Source organism: Chanodichthys erythropterus, chromosome 21 (genome assembly GCF_024489055.1).
Source record: "Chanodichthys erythropterus isolate Z2021 chromosome 21, ASM2448905v1, whole genome shotgun sequence".
In the NCBI taxonomy this organism is placed as follows: Eukaryota; Metazoa; Chordata; class Actinopteri; order Cypriniformes; family Xenocyprididae; genus Chanodichthys; species Chanodichthys erythropterus.
The window spans coordinates 38,234,054-38,254,746 of NC_090241.1; the positions used below are offsets into that span (position 1 = coordinate 38,234,054).

At 33.9% G+C, this 20,693-nt stretch overlaps 1 protein-coding gene across 1 annotated transcript in view; it reads left to right on the forward strand.

Annotated features, from left to right (window-relative positions):
• Nucleotides 1–11,904, forward strand: part of polg2 (polymerase (DNA directed), gamma 2, accessory subunit) — a 61,781-nt gene extending 49,877 nt beyond the window's left edge. Inside the window, exons 4-8 of the mRNA XM_067373667.1 lie at nt 5,535–5,720; nt 5,826–5,966; nt 6,087–6,167; nt 11,060–11,160; nt 11,260–11,904. Of these exons, the coding sequence (XP_067229768.1) occupies nt 5,535–5,720; nt 5,826–5,966; nt 6,087–6,167; nt 11,060–11,160; nt 11,260–11,425 (675 nt within the window). The 3' untranslated portion in view covers nt 11,426–11,904. The remainder of the gene's footprint in view (nt 1–5,534; nt 5,721–5,825; nt 5,967–6,086; nt 6,168–11,059; nt 11,161–11,259) is intronic.
• The last annotated feature ends 8,789 nt before the right edge of the window (nt 11,905–20,693 follow it).

The window sequence follows — 20,693 nt, forward strand, 5'->3', positions numbered from 1 at the left end:
AATTATATTAAATTAATAGATAAAATTAAGCACGATTTGAATCGCTGGAATACACTTCCCCTTACTTTAATAGGCAGGGTGGAGGCTGTTAGGATGAATGTTCTCCCAAGGCTCCTTTTTCTATTTCAAACTCTACCAATCTCTCCGCCTAAATCTACTTTTAGTCTTTTAGATCGTCTCATCTCAAGATTTATATGGCAGGGTAGGAGACCCAGAGTTAGATATAAAGTCTTACAATTGGCAAAAACTAAAGGGGTCTAGGACTACCCAACTTGAAACATTACTGGTTAGCGTCACAATTACGTGCAATGATAGTGTGGCTATCAGATGATACAAGCACAAGATGGCTCAATATAGAAAAAAGTTACAGTCCTGATATGCCTTTGTCAGTGATCCCCTTTAATAGGCTTAAATCCACCAGAGAACTTTTGGGAGAATGGTCGAACACAACATGTATAGCTTGGAAGGAAATACAACAAATGTTTAAGCTAACAGGCAATTTCTCTGTTTTGAGTTCAATTACTTATATTCGAGATTTTCTTCCATTGAGACTTGATACAGGATTCAAAAACTGGAAACTTTTGAACCTTCATTATGTACACCAATTATTTAGTAATAATAACTTCAAATCATTTGAACAACTGAGAATAGAGTTTAAACTACTAAGAACAGATTTTTTCAGGTACCTACAATTAAGGAGTTACATACTAAAACACCCAAACTGGAACAGATTAATAGAGCCCTCCCTTTTAGAACGGTATTTATTAAAAATTCAGGGTGGAGAACATATGAGGAAACCAATAACCAATGTTTATAAGATCATTGCTTCAATGACAAAAGACAATTCATTCTATGTGAAAGACAAGTGGACTAGGGAGCTACGGCTTGAAATAAGTGAAGAAGTTTGGTTGGAGGTATGTACTCAGGCTCATAAAGTTACTAATGCCAACTTGTGGAAGGAATTTCAATGGAAAATAAATAACAGATTTTTCAGAACACCACAAGTTATGGCTAAAATGAATCCAAATCAATCAAGTCAGTGTTGGAGGGGGTGTGGAGAGACAATGGCTACTCACTCACATATTTTTTGGGAATGCCCTTTGTTGGATAACTTTTGGAAATCCATTTTTACATATATTAATAAAGTTTTGAATGTTGATCTGATAAAAGACCCTCTGATAGCAATCCTAGGGATTAAACCAGTAGTGATACACAGTAGGAAAAAGATGTATTTATTACAGATACTACTGATAGCAGCAAAGAAAGCCATTACAAAAAAGTGGCTTAAAAATGAACCACCAAACCAAGCTGAGTGGCTAACAATTTTGAGAAATATTTACACTATGGAAAAAATTACTTATTCATTGAGATTACAAAGGGAACTTTTTATTGAAAGATGGGCACCATTAATGACGGTGATGGAGGACCATTAGAACTAACTGGTTATATTTGCCAGGGGAACTTGAATACAACCCATGTTTTGTTTTAAGTTGATGTTTATTTTGTTCAAATTGTTTGCTTTAAATACTGTTAATGATTTTCTTATTTCTTTTTTTCTTTGTATTTTTGGACATATTTTCTGTGGAATTGATCATACATGTAAAGATGCGTGAATGTTATGATCCCCTGTAAAAGATATTGTTTCTGTGTGCAAGTAATTGTTGTAAAAGGAGATCTGAAGAAAATTCAAAATAAAAAATGAGTAACAAAAAAAAATTATACTAAATTATATTTTTGAAAATATAAAAATGAAAACGGCCATGTATACATGAACATGACTGAACATGTTCAAATTCCCTTTTTTCTATTAACATTGTTAAACTAAATATTCCTTTACTAATATGAACACATTTTTAAAATTTATATTTCAAACTAAAAGCATTTGTTAACCCATTCAGACATCTTTGAAGTTTTTATATGAATAATAATCAGTCTCAGTAAATTTAGTAACTGTTTTTATTCTTCAGTACATTATAATCTTTTGGACGCGTGCGTGTGTGTGTATTGTATTTTATAAAATATACCATTTTTATTCTTTTGTTATTTCGATCCGGCTGTTTCTTCATTACAATCTTATTTTTGTTGCTTACACAGGAAGATTAGAGCATGTGACAGAATACGTATGCTGTCACACATCTGTTCAGCACGTGCGTGACCATGAAAGTTCCTAAATCACCATCAGGACTTCTAATATGGCATCAAAGTTCAAAAATCATCCATCATCCACCCTACAAATGACCCGCAAGTCAACACCATAGATATTTAAAAATGCTGAGAATCAATGGACATATTCAAAACCCATGTCAAAGGTCAATCGCCATTTAAATTCCATAACCCCAGGGTCATGGAGTCCATACAGAGGTCAACTATGGGGGGATGGGATAATATTTGGGTGGTCCTGTGGGGGAGGGGAGAGGTCAAGTTCATATGTCAAAGGTCAAAGTAATTAATCATTTTTTGTCATTCCATCCAGGGTAATTACTACTTATATTTCTTATTGTGGTATTGTAATTTCAGGGATGAAAAAAAAAAAAAATACAGACATAAATGAAATGTGGGACACTACTTAAGTCTTGCGTGGGACAAAGCTCCTAATTTCGGGACTGTCCCGCAAAACGCAGTCACCCTACTTTACACTTATGTTTTCATTTTAATTATTTGAGTTTAAATGGTTGTTGACATTTCTGTCTTAACTGAGGGGATTATGATCAGAGGAGGGTTAAGTTTAAAATAAAAATGTTTAAATGTAATATATTTTTCTCCTGGTACTTATTTTAAATGGGTCATAAAAAATCTATAATTATCAATATTGACCGATATGAAACACTGATATCGTGATACAGTTTTCAACCATATCGCCCAGCCCTACGTCTAACCGATAGTATTAATTGGTCAAAATTCTTGGTTAAGTTAACCAGTCAATTGACCCTTCGCAAAGACCTGCCCCCCTTAGTTACTGTTGCTTTGTCCGACAAGCCGTGGCGCTGTCACACCACACGCAGTGAAAAATACATCGCAGAGCAAAGAGGACACTGACAGCATGTCGACAGACAAGACAAAGCAGGTTACTTATAATATTAAAAAAGTCGCAGCTTTCAAACTGTGTAGTTATTAAATAAATTCAAACAATAAAAACCGTTTTGTGGCTCTGTAATGTGTCGTGACCATAGTCATGACAGATTGCTGTAGTGCCTCAGCTCAAGAGGCTCGTAAACCGATCATCTCTTCCTATTAGTCCATTTATAACATCAAATAACCATGAATGAGAAAGAATGTTGTTTCAAATGTGGAAAGATGTCAATATACACAATTTTTCAAGTTTAACTCCACTGAGGTTAATCTTCTAACTACTGGCTGCTTTGTCTGACAAAATGGTGGATGCGGCGTTCTGATTGGTTAGATCTCTTGTCAATCAAACTCCAGGTCAAGGGTCAATTTTGAACATCCCTAATTAAAACTTTCCAATGCTGATGCTGTGCTTTTTCACCATGATTCTCTCTCAATGAGTGTTCTGGCTGTAGCATGTTGTTTCATTTTTTTCGTTTGAAAATAATAATGGCCATGTTCTGTGGTGAAGCCTTGGTTTTTTTTTTGATGCATAGCTATGTAAGACAACCTACGTGTTTTTTTTATTTTTTATGTATAGCCCATTTTGTTAGGGCAACACAATTAATCATATTTTAATCGCAATAACAATATCTGCTTCTCTCGATTGATTACAAATAATCGTCACAATATTGGCCCGCTCATTATTTATCCTGAAAACGTGTTTTTTCTGTGGGATATGCTTGTGGTTGCCAGATGCAAAGAGCTTAAATCCCCCAAATAGAGCTTTTCCCTTTAAAGGATATACTTGTCCTAAATGCAAAAGAAGTGCAGATGATCTGAAAACAAACATGTACTATTTGTGTGACTAAATCTGCCATGATCAAACCTTCAGTATTATTTATTCTTCAGACATTCCTCTTTAAACACAATAAGCATCAGCAAATTTACCCACATTTGGTCCCACATTGAGTCGCATTGGGATTCCCATATCTATGTGATTTAAACCATTTAGGGCCCCAGTACAGTACTATGCTGATGATGAAATTTGTGTAATGACACTGTATCCTTAAACTGAAGTATACTTCTTTTTTTTTTTTTTTTTTTTTTCACCAACAGAGGGGGCTGTGTGGACAGTGATTGGTGAACGGTGGCTCAGTATTGGCTGGCTCCTGTGTCAGCATCACACGTATGCGTCATGCTCCTCACATGACCAGGATGTGTTTGATGCTGACGCAGGAGCCAGCCAATACTGAGCCGGCATTTGGACGCAAACAAAGAAGCTCTGTAAACAGCGTAAACGTAAACAGCTTAGCAGAATGACGGGAGAGACAAACTTGTTGAATAAAGTCGTTATTTTTGTTTTGTTTTTTTGCACACAAAAAGTATTTTCGTCACCTCATAACATTAAGGTTGAACCACTGTAGTCATGTTTACTTTTAACAATGTTTTTACTACTTTTCTGGACGTTGAATGTGGTAGTTTCGTTGCTTTCATTAGAGGATAAAAAAAACTCTCGGATTTCATCAAAATATCTCTTAATTTGTGTTCCGAAGATGAAAAAAAACGACAAAGAAAAATGTATTGTCCCAGTTTTTTTTTTATTTCATAGATAACAAAAAGAGATTTCAGTGACATTTTGACTACTAAACTAGGAAATCTCCCCGTTTTTCAGGTAGTTGAATATGTGATTTTTTTTTTTTTGTTTTTTTTTATTATTATTTATTTATTATTATTATTATTTTTAATACTGCAGGCACTTTCGAGACATTGCAGAGTTAATTCCCCCAAATAAACAAGATCACTTGATTGTTCTTTTTTTTTTTTAAGTAGTTCTAGAAGCCATCATTAATATTGCCTTGGCCATTTTAGGATTTAACTACAATTCAAAAAATTATTTAATTTTTTTGTTGTTTTATTCAACTACACACTGAAGATAAACACATGTGGATACCAAAATATGTTTTCCAGCATTTCAACAGTAGGAAATTTCTTGAGGAAATTGGGGCCACTATGTGTAAAACCACCTTTAATGGTATTCATTGTGTACTGTATATTAGTGTATATGGTCTTTATGTCAGAAAATGTGATTTTCTGTGTGCACAGACATACCACCTGGCAGAGTGCACTGTTGGTTATAGACTTACTTTTTTTATTATTTTTTTTTTTTTTTATATGTTTTAAACAATTTCTTTATTTGTGAAAAAAATGCTATACTAGGATTACAGTGTGACTAAAGTATAAATCATGTGTTTTTATTTTTAAGTTCAAATTATTATTTTTTATTATATTTTATTAAATATGTAATGATAATAATAATAATTTCATTGCAGTAAAGTTGTGCCTGTGTTATATATTATCTTTTATTTGTGACTCCATATTGACCATGCCATGAAAAACTATATTGGTCAGCCCCTACAAGTATATGAAATATTTTTAAGGAACATTGGTGTAGTGTAGAGATAGAATTTCTTGAACACCTACTGCAGTTTGCTTTAGGCCCGTCTGACTTCAGCATGTGCAATGTGGTGGATGAGGAACTGAAAGAGGGGACATCTCATGGTGTTAAAGTCCTTTATAAGTTCCCCTGGGGCTCAGAGACCCTGGAGACACTGTGGAGCCTGGGGGATACACAACTGCTAAAGTCTCACCAAGGAACTTGCACCAAACTACAGGTCAGAGCAAAGCAAACTTAGATAATGTTTGTGTAGTTTAGATTGTCAAATTAATAAAATATATTTTATGCACATGGGTAAATTTCATGTAGATGTAAATTTCAGTGCAGAGATGGAAGAAAGTCTGTAGTTCCTCATGTCATCTCTGTCAGTGCAAATATGGATCTAGGAATGCTGGCTTATCTATTTAACTCATTTCAACTTCTGAAAAAAAACGACAGCAAACAGAAGCTTCATCAGAGGACGGTGAGTAAGCTTACAGTTTCCCTAATTTATTTTATTTTAATTTTTAAATTATGCTTAATATGTAATTGTTAATGTAAAAAAAGTCAGAGAAGCTGACCAGGGTTTCTTTGCGATGTTCAGGTTTTAAAGCTTCATCCCAGTTTAACTCCAGTGAAAGTGGCTTTGGATATGGGACGAGGCTCTAATACAGAGCTCAGACAGGTACAGAGGGATAAACATATAACTATATTTATAATTATTACTGTCTCTTTAAAAACTACAGTTCAAAAGCTCAGGATCAGTCTTGTTTACCTTTATTTTGTTTTTGAAAGAAATTAATACATTTCAGCAAGGATGCAATAATCGCTAAAAAGTGAGAGTAAAGACTTTTATATTGTTAAAATATTTTTTCCCCCCATTTATCATTCTAGTCAAGAATCCAGAAAAATACAGGTGCTGGTCATATAATTAGAATATCATCAACAAGTTGATTTAATTCACTAATTCAAAAAGTGAAACTTGTGTATTATATTCATTCATTACCCACAGACTGATATATTTATTTCTTTTAATTTTGATGATTACAACTGACAACTAAGGAAAATCCCAAATTCAGTATCTCAGAAAATTAGAATATTGTGAAAAGATTCAATATTGAAGACACCTGGTGCCACACTCTAATCAGCTAATTAACTCAAAACACCTGCAAAGGCCTTTAAATGGTCTCTCAGTTTAGTTCTGTAGGCTACACAATCATGGGGAAGACTGCTGACTTGACAGTTGTCCAAAAGACGATCATTGACACCTTGCACAAGGAGGGCAAGATACAAAAGGTCATTTCAAAAGAGGCTGGCTGTTCACAGAGCTCTGTGTCCAAGCACATTAATAGAGAGGCGAAGGGAAGGAAAAGTTGACACCCTGTTGAAAAAAGTGTACACCCTGGAGAGGACTGTAAAACAAAACCCATTCAATAGTGTGGGGGAGATTTACAAAGAGTGGACTGCAGCTGGAGTCAGTGCTTCAAGAACCACTACGCACAGATGTATGCAAGACATGGGTTTCAGTTGTCGCATTCATTGCGTCAAGCCACTCTTGAACAACAGACAGCGTCAGAAGCGTCTTGCCTGGGCTAAAGACAAAAAGGAATGGACTGCTGCTGAGTGGTCCAAAGTTATGTTCTCTGATGAAAGTAAATTTTGCATTTCTTTTGGAAATCAGGGTCCCAGAGTCTGGAGGAAGAGAGGAGAGGCACACAATCCACGTTGCTTGAGGTCCAGTGTAAAGTTTCCACAGTCAATGATGGTTTGGGGTGCCATGTCATCTGCTGGTATCGGTGCACTGTTTTCTGAGGTCCACGGTCAACGCAGCCGCATACCAGGAAGTTTTAGAGCACTTCATGCTTCCTGCTGCTGACCAACTTTATGGAGATGCAGATTTCATTTTCCAACAGGACTTGGCACCTGCACACAGTGCCAAAGCTTCCAGTACCTGGTTTAAGGACCATGGTATCCCTGTTCTTAATTGGCCAGCAAACTCACCTGACCTTAACCCCATAGAAAATCTATGGGGTATTGTGAAGAGGAAGATGCGATATGCCAGACCCAACAATGCAGAAGAGCTGAAGGCCACTATCAGAGCAACCTGGGCTCTCATGTCAAGTCAAGTCACCTTTATTTATATAGCGCTTTTTACAATGCAGATTGTGTCAAAGCAGCTTTACATGGATAACTGGTACATAATTTGGCAGCACAGCAGCTCTTAAATAATGGTGTCAATACAGGCAGATCAGAAGCACTGTTGAATAAATGTCAATAATACTATTGAATATCAAATGTCAAGTGTCCCCAACTAAGCAAGCCAAAGGCGACAGCGGCAAGGAACCCAAACTCCATCAGGTGACATCAGGTGGCAAACAAGTGGCAAATAGGTGTTAAAATGGAGAGAAAGAAAAAAAAAACCTTAGGAGAAACCAGGCTTAGTCGGGAGGCCAGTTCTCCTCTGGCGAACAGTGCTTTGTTACGAATCAGGTTGCCTATCATAAGTCTGATAGGATCGCAAAGTATTTATTTCAGTTCCATCCAGTTGAGGATCATATTCATCACGCTGGTATGGACGGTCTTTTGAGGAACTGTGCTACTGGCGATCATGGTGATGAGGCCTTCACAATGGATGATCTAGTTGACTCGATCTCTGCTGATACTTCAGGGCTGCGTTGTGGTCGTGTCATGGCACCAGTCCTTGGTCTCAGCTGGATACGGCCCAGATCCGGTTGACCACGATATACCTCGGGATAAACAGAAAGACTAATATTAGCGTAGATGCCATTCTTTTTCTGATGTAACGAGTACATCTGGTGTTATAGTAAGTGTTCCCGGTTCCGGCTGACCTAATTTATGCAGCCTAATAATCCATTAACGGATTTGAAAATATAAATTGATAATGTGTTATGTGTATGCCAGGTTAAAGAGATGCGTTTTTAGTCTAGATTTAAACTGACAGAGTGTGTCTGCTTCCCGAACAATGCTAGGAAGATTGTTCCAGAGTTTAGGTGCCAAATAGGAGAAGGATCTACTGCCTGCAGTTGATTTTGATATTCTAGGTATTATCAGATGGCCTGAATTCTGAGATCGCAATAAACGTGAAGGACTATAATGTATTTAGAGCTCGCTTAGGTACTGGGGAGCTAAACCATTTAGTGCTTTGTAAGTAATTAGCAAGATTTTAAAATCTATACGGTGTTTAACAGGAAGCCAATGCAGTGATGACAGAACTGGGCTAATATGGTCATACTTCCTAGTTCTGGTAAGAACTCTAGTTGCTGCATTTTGTACGAGCTGTAGTTTATTTATCAAGTGGGAGGAACAACCACCCAGTAGAGCGTTACAGTAATCTAGCCTTGAGGTTATGAACGCATGAACTAACTGTTCTGCATTCTTCATTGAGAGCATATGTCGTAGTTTAGATATATTTTTAAGATGGAAGAATACAGTTTTACAGATGCTAGTAACATGGCCTTCAAATGAAAGATTGGTATCAAAGAGAACACCCAGGTACCTAACTGACGACGAAGACTTATCAGAGCAGCCATCAAGTGTTAGACAGTATTCTAGATTATTGCGTGAAGAAGTTTTCGGTCCAAAAGTTAGAATCTCTGTTTTTCCTGAATTTAGTAGTAGGAAATTACTGGTCATCCAGTTTTTTTAAATCAGCTATACATTCTTTTAATTTAGCGAATTGGTGATTTTAGTCAGGGCAGCAAAGAAATATAGAGCTGAGTATCATCAGCGTAACAATGAAAACTAACGCCATGCTTCCTAATGATATCTCTCAATGGTAGCATGTACAGAGTAAAAAGCAACGGTCCTAGTACTGAGCCTTGCGGTACTCCATATTTAACTTGTCTCATCGTTTACTACTACAAACTGATAACGATACTGTAAATATTACTATAAATTACAGCAACACCTCCCCCTCATAACATCTGAACAGTGCCACAGACTGATCGATTCAATGTCACGCCACATTGCTGCTGTAATTCAGGCAAAAGGAGCCCCAACTAAGTATTGAGTGCTGTACATGCTCATACTTTTAATGTTCATACTTTTCAGTTGGCCAAGATTTCTAAAAATCCTTTCTTTGTATTGGTCTTAAGTAATATTCTAATTTTCTGAGATACTGAATTTAGGATTTTCCTTAGTTGCCAGTTATAATCATCAAAATTAAAAGAAATAAACATTTGAAATATATCTGTGTGTAATGAATGAATATAATATACAAGTTTCACTTTTTGAATGGAATTAGTGAAATAAATCAACTTTTTGATGATATTCTAATTATATGACCAGCACCTGTATATCATGATTTCCACAAAAATTAAGCAGCACAGTCATTCTAACATTGATAGCAATTCAAACTTTGACCATCCACAGCCAAAAATATCAGAAATAAATTTAGATATTTAGATAATAAATATAGATTATCAAAGTCACAGCTTGTATCGAAATATATTTATTGAATCTGATTATCAATCAGTATTTTTTATTCTGTTACTTCATTGTCATTTTCAAATGTAGCTCACTCAAAAGTAAAGAGTGTTGGTAAACACGTTGAAGATTTATTTATAGTCTGTCATTTCATAAAGTGATCAGCCATTTCCTCACAAAAGTGAGCATACTGAATTCAGTGTGTTGAAGCCCCTCTCCCATTGATGTCCATTACAAAAAGACAACCTGTTCTCATTCCAGTGGCCTCGTCTGTTAGGGCTCCATTCACACTCCAGACAAAAAGCACCACACAGCAACTAGGTCACACACTGGACGTGTCATTCTGTACTTGCATTTGCAAGTTCAAGGTGGCAGTCAAAACAGTGAATCTTATCACCAGTATACAGGCAAGTTTAATGAAGTGGCATCAAGTTTGAAAGTTTTTGAAAAATAAGTACAAATGATGATCTAGTGAAAGGGTGATCTATATTGTAACAATTCTAAAGCATAGACTTTATTCCAGCCACACAGTTTTGTAGTAGTAGTTGGGCACCCCCGACAGATGCTAGTGTGTGTAAACTCATAAAAACAATGTATTCTAATTTTATTTATTTGACTGTCTTTACACTCACTTTGCGAAAACATAATGAAACATAACCTGCAAAACTGGCCAGTGAATTGATTGTGTTACCAGGCATGGTTGATTTTCATCTGCATTTGGTGGATGTTAATATCAAACCTTGTGCCTAGGTAAATATAATGTGCATTGTAGCACCTATAATCTTTGTGAACTGAAACAAATTTAAACCTTTTTTTTATTATTTATATGAATCTTAAAATATGAGAGACTCAAACTCTCTCCATTTTTAATTGACCCAAAAACTGGAACTTTTAACAGTATTGACCATTTACAGTTGGATTAAAATTCTAATCTCAAAATTTTAGTCTAAAGAAGTCTAAGAAACAAGTGTGCAAAATCTGTAATCTCTAATCTGGTGATTTTGTAATACCAATACATATACATAAAAAAAAAGAAAAAAAAAAAGAAAAGGTAAATTAAAAATGGTCATGCAACCTACTTTACAAATTTGTGGACCACTTAATATGGACTGAACAAATGTCTCTCTAAAGGTTTGTGAGGGTTTGCTCCAAGAGTTTCTTGAAGTTGGAATTTCCACATGGCCTGGATACTTGGACACAATGTCATTATCTCTGGAGAATTTACACACAAAGTAACTGACTCTATTCATATTTTCTATACAATACGGAGTCATTTTTTGAGTAAAGTTTTCATGATGAAATTAATGTTGAAAGTTTTCTTTATGCTGCAGGTATGATGAAATGGGTGTCCTCTTCACAGTGATGGTCAGTGAGAGTACTCTAAAAAGTGGCCTTCTGCTGGTCCGTAACAGAGATACCACCATCAGAGAGACCATGCACATCTCAGAAATCAAATGCTTCCTGCTCAAATACATATCTGCCTCAGACAATATCTGACTTTTATCACCTGTGTCTCAATGGAGTACATCTTGTAAAGTACTGTAATGTGGTGATATAACTGTTGGGAGTATTGTGACTGTTACAAAATTACTCTGCTTATGTAAAATGATGGTATTAGTATATGCCATTTGAAAAAAAAAAAACTTAAACTAAAATTCATATGAAACTATCAAAAGTTCCATTCTGAAATGTTTGACCATGTTAACTAATATATTCTCTATATCTGCCACTTTGACTTTGCTCCAGAGTTTATGTTGATGTTATGTGGTAGGAGTTTAGTGGTTAAAAATCTGGCCCAGATAATCAAAGATTTAGGTTTCTTACACATTTTGCAATGTTTGGAAAATGCAATGTCACCTATATTTTCAAGGTGTGAAATATGCTTGAATTTGGAATGACGTCCTTGCAAGTGTTTGATATATGTTCTTAGAATGTTCAGTGTGAGTAAAAAAATTAAAAAATAAACTTTATGTTATGGATCCAATGCGCATTGTGAGTCTCATTGCTTTGCGCAAGTAGGTTACATGTGATATATGGGCCCACTCGGACACTGGGGGGACTCAAATAACTTTTTTTTATTTTTTTTATACAGGGACACATTTTAACCATTAATCGTGTAATGAAGTCACATGCAAAAGTATCTTGGATGAAGCTCATCTGAATTTAGTATAGTCTACATGTTTACTTTAACAGTAGATATTTACATAGGAAATAAAAACCAAATTACCCTCCTCAGTTTTTCTGATGATGGAGCATACTGCCATATAAAATATCATGTAATCGTGGCACCGCCTAAATTATGTACACTATATGTACATAATTTACATTTTCTCATTTTATTTGTCTTATTTTTGTGAGTAGAATGAGTAAATGAGGGCTAAATCTTTTAGAGATTTACATAGGAAATAAAAACCAAATTACCCTCCTCAGTAAAATTTCACGTAATCATCAATTAAAAAAATTTAATTGATGTTCAACAAATAAATAACAGGTATAATACAAATGATAAAGCTTAGTTTGCTTAATATTTGATCCCTTTCTACAAAATCACTCTTTGTAAGTGATATGATTACAGATACACATACCCTAGTTGTGCTTTGTTTGACAGAAACCTGGCTAAAACCAGACGAATACATTACTTTAAATGAGTCCAAAAGCCAAGATTACTCAGAGGTCTATTCTTTTGAAGTGATGGTGCTTTATGTAACGTTATTTAGTGTACATGATAAATCCCCTTTGATGTTTGTGCTGGCTACTGTATACAGGCCACCAGGGCACCATACAGACTTTATCAAAGAATTTTCTGATTTTCTGTCAGAGTTAGTACTGGCTGTGGATAAAGTCCTTATTGTTGGTGATTTTAATATCCATGTAGATAATGAAAAAGACGCACTGGGATTGGCATTTAGAGATATTCTAAACTCTATTGGAGTTCGGCAACATGTGTCAGAACCCACTCATTGTCGTAATCGTATTTTAGTTCTAATACTGTCACATGTAATCTATATTGATGCCGTAGAAATTCTGCAGCAGAGCGATGACATCTCAAATCATTATCTAGTCTTATGTATATTTCATTTAGCCAAGACTGCAAAGCCAACTCCCAGTTACAAATATGGTAAAATCAACACTTGATGATCATCAGACTGATTCAATTTTCATATATAATATAGTTGGAATTTTTACACTCGCATACACTTTTTAAAAATATTTCTCTGGTTATATTGTGGTGTAAGATTTTACTAAATTTTATAATGCATTTGGGTGTCTGTCTTTTTTTTTTTTTTCTTCTTCCTTGTGGAACAAGCGTTTCACTCGTTTTGGTGTACTCTCCATTCAGAGTGTTACATTATAAATAATCTTCCTCATTAGTTTCATCTCCTTAGCATACCAGATAGCTTAGAAGAACTTGATGTTGCAACAGAATCTATTGACACTCTCTTTTCCAGAACTTTAGACACAGTTGCTCCTTTGCGCTTAAAAAAAGATTAAAGTAAATAGTCCATGGTACAACAAGCACACTCGGGCCCTTGAAAGAGCAGCCAGAAATATGGAGTGCAGTTGGAAGAAAACAAAACTAGAGGTTTTTCACATTTCATGGAGAGCGAGCATGATTGCGCACAGAAAGGCCTTAAAAACTGCTAAATCTGATTATTTTTCAACCCTCTTAGAAGAAAACAAACATAAAGGTATTTAATTGATACAGTGGCTAAATTAACGAGAAATAAAGCTTCAACACCAGATTTTTCCAAACAGCACAGCAGTAATGACTTTACGAACTTCTGTACTTACAAGATTGATAATATTAGAGAGAAAATTATAACTACGCAATTGTCTACTGCAGTATCACATCAGTGCATTGTAGTGTCCCTGAGGAAAAACTCAATTTATTCATTGCTACACTGTAAAAAAATGATTTTATGGCTAAGTAAATAAAACAGGAAAAATCATGCATCTTTTGCTAAGAATAATTTTGTAAAAATGAAAACACTAGAATATTTAGTAAAATCTAAATACATACTCAATTTTTACTAGCAAATATTAGACATCCAACAGATAAGTAAATTTTACTTGTGATTCTCTGGCATATTTACACAAATTAATAAAGTACTTGAAGCAAATTTAAAAAATTGTGTAAAATGTACATCTTGAATCAAGGAATCTGCACGTGCGGAAAGAAGAAAACCCGCAATCATGGAGGGCTGCTCCAAACTCCATTCCATTGCTTTCGACAGGTAAGCAGGTAAGCCACAGTAAAAACTGCATTATATTATGATTTTTTTTTTATTTAATTTATTCAGTAAATGTAATTTCATTCGATGATTGTGTTGTAATCACTTAATTTTGCACATTTAAAATTTAGACTGTTCTTAATGACGAGTTAGCTTCATAAAGTTAGCCTTTTAAGTTTAAACTACAAGTTTATAAATATATATATATATATATATACAGCTAAAACCCTGCATGTGTAACGACTGAGACAAATCAGACACAATTATTTGTTATAGTTAACCAATAATTGTTTAAAGCACTCTGGGGCCTGTCCCCCATCCCCTGAGAAGTTCTTTGTTACTAGTTTTATTGCATTGAAGAATGTGGTTGCCACATTGAGAGCAGAGAAGAGACACATGAAAACGTGCATCTTTCCTGCATTATCCCCACATAACACAGACTCTCTTGCATTAATGTATAGACAGACTGTTCTATAAATGAACATGCACATCCCCAGGAAATGGTATCCATTATTACTGTTGCTGTATTACAATCATTGTATTCACATGTTTTATGATACATTTAAGGTAACTTCAATTATGCCATGTTTAGTGTCTATGGGTTCGTATCAAGAAGATTTAAATGCTTGTGTATGCAGTATGTCCATACCTGTGCAACACATCAGTATTACAAGAATCTTTAATAATTCTTCAAAAACTCAGCCAATCTTGCTCAGTCGTAAAAGCCCTGACAGGAGGCGTGTTGTCACCCGGAAATACAACATGTTCATTGGTCCGGTTTAACAACTAGGAGGTGTGATTTTGACCAGAGGTTAAAAGCCAGTGAACAATGCCACTTCCTCTCTTTCCTTGCTTCGTGGATGACTGAAGAGACCCCCTTCTTGCTGCAGGCTTTTTCAGGCCAAGGCCTACCCAGCCATGTGCTCATCTATAAGTTGTTTCATAGTACTTCATCTAACACAGAAGATACTGGCAACAACTTCGGACTGAATCAAGATTTCTCCTCAGCCTGCAGATCCGATGCTCCTCAGCCTAAAGGCATCTTGCAAGTATCGTACATTTGAACACGAAACAGCGATATAGTATTGATTTGTAAAACTTACCTTTGTCAGTAAAGGTGTTTTTATTACTGAGGAAACTGATGATTCTTTTCCAGATTGTCTTTGACTTTTTCCTATAGCTCCATTAACTGTTCCACGTCTGGTTCAACTCTATCATTGCTCATTTTTACTTATGTATGTGTGTGACCTGCGTGTATGTTATGTGTTTGTTTGTTAGTTTAGTTATGTGTTTGTGAGTTAGTTAATAAAGAATTGTGCACAATAAATGTTTGGTTCTGACTCCGTCTGCTAATAAATTGCCTCTTAAGTGATTTAGATCCTGACTACATGCTCTGAGCAGTACTGTACAATAAGAACGTTGTTTTTCCATAACCTGTAAATGGACATTTCTTAGAATTAATAAACAATCAACACTGAGTGTCCACTGGACGAACAGGTTAATTGACTGTAATATTAATCTTAATGTAGCTACATCCAGTTAATCTGATTAACTGATTTACATATTCGAATTAATCATAATTAATAATCATAATGAGTTATGAATAATTATTAATATTTCCCCTTTGAGTTAATTCGCTACACATAGGTTACTTAAATCATGATCTTTTTGTTTAATATGTGTTATTTTGCAGCCACAAATTAACTATAACGTCACGTGAGCATATTTATGTTTACTCATTTTAAATAACGTTAAGTCGTGCACAATAGAATTCATTCTTTGATGCACAAGCTATGAAAACCCCTTCTAATGCGCAACATGGGTCAAAAATGACCCGTATTAATTTCCTATGTAATTTCAATAACGGTTGAGTGTTTCTTCACTGAATCTTTGAAAGAAATGTATTTTATCATTCATTTATTCCAGGTATTCCTTAAATATCTTGTTTTTGATTTTAACAAATCATTGTGTTTATTTTTTCTTTCTTTTTTTCATAAACAAACACAGGTTTTGTATTTCTACATCAATTTTACACACATGGGTCAAAAATGAACCATATAGAAATCTTTGCAAGTTTTTGCAAGTACGAACATATTTACTGCAGACAACTGTTCATCTGCCACACTTTTCACCTCTCAACATGGCTGCTTTTGTATATTTAATGGATGAAAGTCATTATATTTCATATAATAGGCTATATATTATATTTCATAATTTTAATTTTTTGTCATAAACTAATGCTACTGGTCACCTTTTACATCTATCAATGTTCCTGAAAAGTAACAGTTTTGAACAAGGTTTCTGTCCAACAGTGAAAATATATAATAAGTATATCGATCAACAGTGCTTTTGATTTTCTTTATCTAGAGTGTTAGCGACTGGTCCTCAACAGAACTGAGGTGGATGATGACATCACTGTAAAAAAAAAAAAAAAGCTGAAAGTATACTTTGTGCACAGTCAAACGCAATTTAAATGTTACAGAAATCCGTCGGAAATTATAAAAAGTTACAAAAATCTGTATGCTGACCCTCACATACGCATAAAAAGTGCATACATTGGCCTTTAGAATGGTAATGACACACACACACACTCACACACACACACACACACACACACACACACACACACACACACACACACACACACACACACACAAATCATTCAAAAAGAAAGGAACAATTAAAATAAGGATTTGGTTATTGAGTAATAGATGGAATAATGAATGATGAAATTAATTTATTGTAATATATGCAATATATTATAATCATAAATCATTCAGGTGACTTTAGACCCATGTTGTATATGTTCAAAACTGTTACTTTTCAGGAACATTGACAGACATAAAGGATGACCAATTGCATTGATTTATGACAAAAAATAAAAAATTATGAAATATATAGCCTAATATATTAAAAATAATAAGACTTACATCCATCAAATATACAAAAGTAGCCTTGTTAAGATGTGAGATGTGTGGCAGATGAACAGTTGTCTGCAGTAAATATGTTCCTACTTGCAAAAATTTGCAAATATTAAAGATTTCTATATGGGTAATTTTTGACCCATGTGTGTAAAATTGATGTGAAACTGTGTTTGTTTATAAAGTAATAAAGAAAAAATAAACATAATTATTTGTAGAAAATCAAAAACAAGATATTTAAGTAATAATACCTGAAATAAATAAATGATAAAAATACATTTCTTTCAAAGATTCAGCGAAGAAACACTCAGCAATGACTGAAATTCCATAGGAAATGAATACGGGTCAATTTTGACCCATGTGTGTAAAATTGATGTAGACAAACAAAAACTGTGCTTGTTTATAAAGTAAGAAAGAAAAAAATGAACATAATGATTTTTTACAATCAAAAACAAGATATTTAAGGAGTACCTGGAATAAATGAATGATAAAATACATTTCTTTCAAAGATTCAGCAAAGAAACACTCAACCGTTATTGAAATTACATAGAAAATGAATACAGGTCATTTTTGACCCATGTTGCGCATTAGAAGGGTAGTGATACAAAAATGATTTTTATTAAAAAATTAAGAAAGAAAAAATGAAAATGAGGATTTGTGATGATCAAAAACAAGTTAATTGAGGAGTACCTGGAATACTGAATGATGAAATTAATTTCTTGCAAAGATATAGAAAATAAAAACTCAGCCGGGTCATTTTTGACTCATGTTGTGCATCAAAGGGTTAAATAGTTTCTCAAGATTTACTAAATTGAGGGAACAAATTGCTAATTCGTGGTCACGATATATTTATCCACATGTTGTGTGCCACATGCTAGCATTAATGTGAGGAAATGGAGACGAGAACTTGTAGGGTCATGCAGGATGTTTTATGTTTGTTTGATCTGATTTGGTACGTTATAGCCTATAGTTATGACATTTTGTTGTTGAGTTACTTTTAATCACTTCATTTAACAATAGTTTTGTGTGATCAACACTGAGTGTCCACTGGACGAACAGGTTAATTGACTGTAATATTAATCTTAATGTAGCTACATCCAGTTAATCTGATTAACAGATTTACATATTCGTAATTAATCATAATTAATAATCATAATGAGTTGTGAATAATTATTAATATTTCCCCTTTGAGTTAATTCGCTACACATAGGTTACTTAAATCATGATCTTTTTGTTTAATATGTGTTATTTTGCAGCCACAAATTAACTATAACGTCACGTGAGCATGTTTATGTTTACTCATTTTAAATAACGTTAAGTCGTGCACAATAGAATTCATTCTTTATTAAATAGTTTCTCAAGATTTACTAAATTGAGGGAATGAATTGCTAATTCGTGGTCACGATATATTTATCCACATGTTGTGTGCCACATGCTATCATTAATGTGAGGAAATGGAGACGAGAACTTGTATGGTCATGCAGGATGTTTTATGTTTGTTTGATCTGATTTGGTACGTTATAGCCTATAGTTATGACATTTTGTTGTTGAGTTACTTTTAATCACTTCATTTAACAATAGTTTTGTGTGATCACATTCTGGGCGACAGGCTGAACAGCAAAAACTGTAAAACTCAGATGCTTCTGGGGGTTGTTTTTATGTTAGTCTCCATTTCAACAAAATTCCCCATTAGTTTCATTTTAAAATGAGTGAAATGAATAATGTTTGTAAATACTATTAATTTAAAAATATTTGCTGTTTATTGATTTTGTTTTTTTGCCTGTTTTCTTAATTTCAGAATCCTTTGTGCCTTTGCTGTAAACCAGTTGAGAGGGACAGAAGAGAGAGACCGAACACAATGAATTATTGCTCTTAAAATAAAATTTCTGTCATTAATTAGTCACCTTCATGTGGTTCCACACCCGAAAGACCTTTGTTCATCTTTGGAACACAATAAAGATATTTTTGATGAAATCCGAGAGGTATATGACTCGTCCATAGACAACAATATAATCAACACTGTCAAGGTCTAGAAAGATACTAAAGACATTGTTAAAACAGTCATGTGACTGCAGTGGTTCAACCTTAATGTTGTGAAGAGACGAGAATACTTTGTGCCCAAAAACAAAACAAAAATAACAACTTTATTTAACTTTATTTAATCTTCGGTAACACTTTATAATAACTGCACACTATGAAGCATTAGTTAAGCATTAGTTAATAGTTAATTAATCACTTATAAAGCATTAATATACATTAGTAAGTAGTTTATAAATACAGCTATAATTGCTTTATTCTTGATTTATAAGCATATCTATAATGTGTTTAATAATTGTATTTTCATACTTTACTAATAATCAATTTATTGTTTCTAAATTAAGTATTACATTATTTACAAACCAGTTATTCAGGAGTTGTCAGTAGTTCATTTAGTAAGTGTAAGTAAATGATTAATAAACTATTTAAACATTCATTTATACATCTTATTATTTAGACACATAGTAATAGTTACTTAGTGTGTTAGTAAATGTTTTATTAACACATATTCCTACTGCAATTCATGATTAATTCAGGTAGTTATAAAACATTTAGAAGTAGTCAGTTAACTATTTTTGTGAGCTCATCTAAAGTGAGGACTATTTATGCTTTGTAAAGCTTTTATAAATGAGATTTAAAGGTTCAGTGATCTTCTACACTGCTGTTCTCTAATTTTTAAAGTTAGTACTGAGGTAGTTTTGACACTAGGAATATTTTAATAAAGCATTTATTAACACACTGAGTAACTAATACTATATGTATAAATAATAAGATGCATAAATGTACATTTAAATATTTTATTAATCATTTACTTACACTTCCTAAATGATCTTATGAACCACTGACAACTCCTAAATTACTGGTTTGTGAATAATGTAATACATAATTTAAAAATGATAAATTGATCATTAATAAATTATGAAAATACAATTATTAAACTCATTATAGATATGCTTATAAATCAAGAACAAAGCATTTATAGCTGTATTCATAAATGGCTTACTAATGTCTATTAATGTTTTATAAATGATGAATTAACTATTTACTAATGCTTAACTAATGCTTCATAGCGTGAGTTATTCTAAAGTGTTACCTAATCTTCAATTCTGTGTCATTATGCTACACTCTTTACGTCCAGCGGTTCCAGGTTCTACATCGGAATGACGGCTCAGTATTGATCAACAGAATGCATGCATGTGATGCTGACGCAAGAGCTGGCCAATAATGAGTCAGCGTTCTGACGTAGAATCATGAAGTGCTGGATGTTAACAACGTATGAGAATGACACACAAGAAAATATATTGTTGAATAAAGTCCTTATTTTTGTTTTATTTTTGTGCACAAAAAGTATTCTCTTTGCTTCATAACATTAAGGTTGAACCACTGCAGTCATGTGACTATTTTAATTATGTCTTTAGTACCTTTCTGGACCTTGAAAATGTTGATTATATTGCTGTCTATGGACGAGTCGTATACCTCTCGGACATAATCAAAAATATCTTAATTTGTGTTCTGAAGATGAACAAAGTTCTTACGGGTGTGGAACGACATGAGGGTGAATAATTAATGACAGAA